The sequence below is a fragment of the Oncorhynchus tshawytscha genome, unplaced genomic scaffold, assembly GCF_018296145.1.
Source record: "Oncorhynchus tshawytscha isolate Ot180627B unplaced genomic scaffold, Otsh_v2.0 Un_contig_12022_pilon_pilon, whole genome shotgun sequence".
In the NCBI taxonomy this organism is placed as follows: Eukaryota; Metazoa; Chordata; class Actinopteri; order Salmoniformes; family Salmonidae; genus Oncorhynchus; species Oncorhynchus tshawytscha.
In genome coordinates this window covers 1-2,700 of record NW_024605148.1, presented here as the reverse complement: position 1 = coordinate 2,700, position 2,700 = coordinate 1, and the positions used below count along the sequence as shown (strand labels likewise).

The window sequence follows — 2,700 nt, the reverse complement described above, 5'->3', positions numbered from 1 at the left end:
CTCTCTGATTTGGTCCTGCCATACATACCTACACGTACGCTACGGTCACAAGACGCAGGCCTCCTAATTGTCCCTAGAATTTCTAAGCAAACAGCTGGAGGCAGGGCTTTCTCCTATAGAGCTCCCTTTTTATGGAACGGTCTGCCTACCCATGTCAGAGACGCAAACTCGGTCTCAACCTTTAAGTCTTTACTGAAGACTCATCTCTTCAGTGGGTCATATGATTGAGTGTAGTCTGGCCCAGGAGTGGGAAGGTGAACGGAAAGGCTCTGGAGCAACGAACCGCCCTTGCTGTCTCTGCCTGGCCGGTTCCCCTCTTTCCACTGGGATTCTCTGCCTCTAACCCTATTACAGGGGCTGAGACACTGGCTTACTGGGGCTCTCTCATGCCGTCCCTGGAAGGGGTGCGTCACCTGAGTGGGTTGATTCACTGATGTGGTCATCCTGTCTGGGTTGGCGCCCCCCCTTGGGTTGTGCCATGGCAGAGATCTTTGTGGGCTATACTCAGCCTTGTCTCAGGATGGTAAGTTGGTGGTTGAAGATATCCCTCTAGTGGTGTGGGGTCTGTGCTTTGGCAAAGTGGGTGGGGTTATATCCTTCCTGTTTGGCCCTGTCCGGGGGTGTCCTCGGATGGGGCCACAGTGTCTCCTGACCCCTCCTGTCTCAGCCTCCAGTATTTATGCTGCAGTAGTTTATGTGTCGGGGGGCTAGGCTCAGTTTGTTATATCTGGAGTACTTCTCCTGTCCTATTTGGTGTCCTGTGTAAATCTAAGTGTGCGTTCTCTAATTCTCTCCTTCTCTCTTTCTTTCTCTCTCTCGGAGGACCTGAGCCCTAGGACCATGCCCCAGGACTACCTGACATGATGACTCCTTGCTGTCCCCAGTACACCTGGCCGTGCTGCTGCTCCAGTTTCAACTGTTCTGCCTTATTATTATTCGACCATGCTGGTCATTTATGAACATTTGAACATCTTGGCCATGTTCTGTTAAAATCTCCACCCGGCACAGCCAGAAGAGGACTGGCCTCTCTTTCTTCTCTCTTTCTTTCTCTCGGACCTGAGCCCTAGGACCATGCCCCAGGACTACCTGACATGATGACTCCTTGCTGTCCCCAGTCCAGGTTTCTTTTCCTGTTCTGCCTTAGGTTTTTATGGCCTTTGTTCTGTTATAATCTCCACCCGGGAGTTTTTTCCTCTCTAGCTTCACCTTTCTAGTTTTTCCTAGCCACCGTGCTTCTACACCTGCATTGCTTGCTGTTTGGGGTTTTAGGCTGGGTTTCTGTTCAGCACTTTGAGATATCAGCTGATGTACGAAGGGCTATATAAATAAATTTGATTTGATTTGATTTGGATGGTGGAGCGTGTACTCCACCTGTGGATTTCTATTCCAAGAGAAGAGGTCACTTAAACGTACCTAATTAGTAAGAAATTACCATTGTGATAGCGTGATGATGTGACTATTTTATGCAGAAATAGTTTGGCGATTGGTCACATTTGTAAGCCCTCACATAATATGCAGGGAATTGTTGATTTTGCAACCAAAACAATGCGATGGCAGAGTACTGGAGTAAACTCCCAGTAATCCCCGTGACTGCGTGTAGGTTAAGATTGGGTTGTAACAGAGTATCAGAGCGAGACGTTCCTACCTGTCAGCTAGTAATTGTTCTGTGTGGTGACATGATCAGAGTGGCCTGACTTCTTCCACTTATTACAGATGTCCGACTTAGATATGTTGAGCATCCTGCTATGATGTCCATTACCAAGCCGGAACACTCCGAGGCCAACCCTCAGTGCCAGACTGGCAGCCGGCCGGTGGCTGAGCCCGAGACCCCTGCTGTTCACAATAACAGTGGAGGCTGGCTCAGCTGGGTCTTTGTGAGTGGAAGAGTTAATAAGAAGGAGGTTCATCTACCTGAGGACAAAGACAGATCTGTAAGGAACTGGTTATTAACACTATATTCTATGTAGAGACAATTGAGTGGATTAAAATTTGTAAAAATTGTGGCTTGCTTCACATTGCTAATATCTTCTTCCTCAGATTGTCTGGGATCCAACTCTGCACAGATGGGTTAACAAAACTGAGCCCAAGGCTGAGGTACACACTTAAATTCAATGAAATTAAAAACAGTGAACAACCATTGTATTTCAACTGTGATAATATTACTAACAATTTGGAAAATGTGTTGATGTGTTTTACAGAACAAGTGTGTACAACCTCCTCCACGAATGGGGACATATGGATATCAGGAGAACACTGGCAGTGTCCCCAAAGGAGTGAATCCTTACTCTATGAAAGCAAGTGAATATTGCTTTAGAATACATGTGGTTTAACCAAGACCGTGTCAGCCGATCATAGATGTCCCTGGTGGTCTCCTGCTAACACCTTTCCCACTACCAGCAGGTCTATGGGGCAGCAGATACCCTACAATGCATTACAATGATGAGACCAACTCAAAGCCTCAAAGCCTTGGGCCTGGACTGCTTCCTAGACAGCTCTCTGGCTTGCTCCCTCCTTCACACTTTGACCTCATGGCACCAATGGTTGTACCACCTGACACTCTACCCTACTGAGGTATGACTTTGGAAAATCCTTCCAAATTGTATCCATTCATCATTAAATGAGATTTTACTTTAACATAGCAAATGACTGAAGTAGCAAGGATGTTATCTAATTTTTATTTTTTGTCCAACAGGCCATTTG

The 2,700-nt window shown here is 46.7% G+C and overlaps 1 protein-coding gene across 4 annotated transcripts; it reads left to right on the top strand.

Annotated features, from left to right (window-relative positions):
- Positions 1–1,227: 1,227 nt before the first annotated feature.
- LOC112237968 (protein transport protein Sec16A-like) lies at positions 1,228–2,673 on the top strand. 4 transcript variants are annotated; one of them, XM_042312179.1, is made up of 4 exons: positions 1,228–1,931; positions 2,038–2,094; positions 2,199–2,298; positions 2,398–2,673. In XM_042312179.1, exons 1-4 carry the CDS (start codon positions 1,746–1,748, stop codon positions 2,568–2,570), a joined length of 516 nt encoding a protein of 171 aa, XP_042168113.1. In that variant the 5' UTR covers positions 1,228–1,745; the 3' UTR covers positions 2,571–2,673. The 4 variants fall into 4 exon arrangements, with proteins under 4 accessions (XP_042168113.1, XP_042168114.1, XP_042168115.1 ...); XM_042312180.1 differs by having other exon boundaries at positions 2,199–2,294; positions 2,401–2,672; XM_042312178.1 differs by having other exon boundaries at positions 1,230–1,931; positions 2,199–2,294; positions 2,398–2,670.
- The last annotated feature ends 27 nt before the right edge of the window (positions 2,674–2,700 follow it).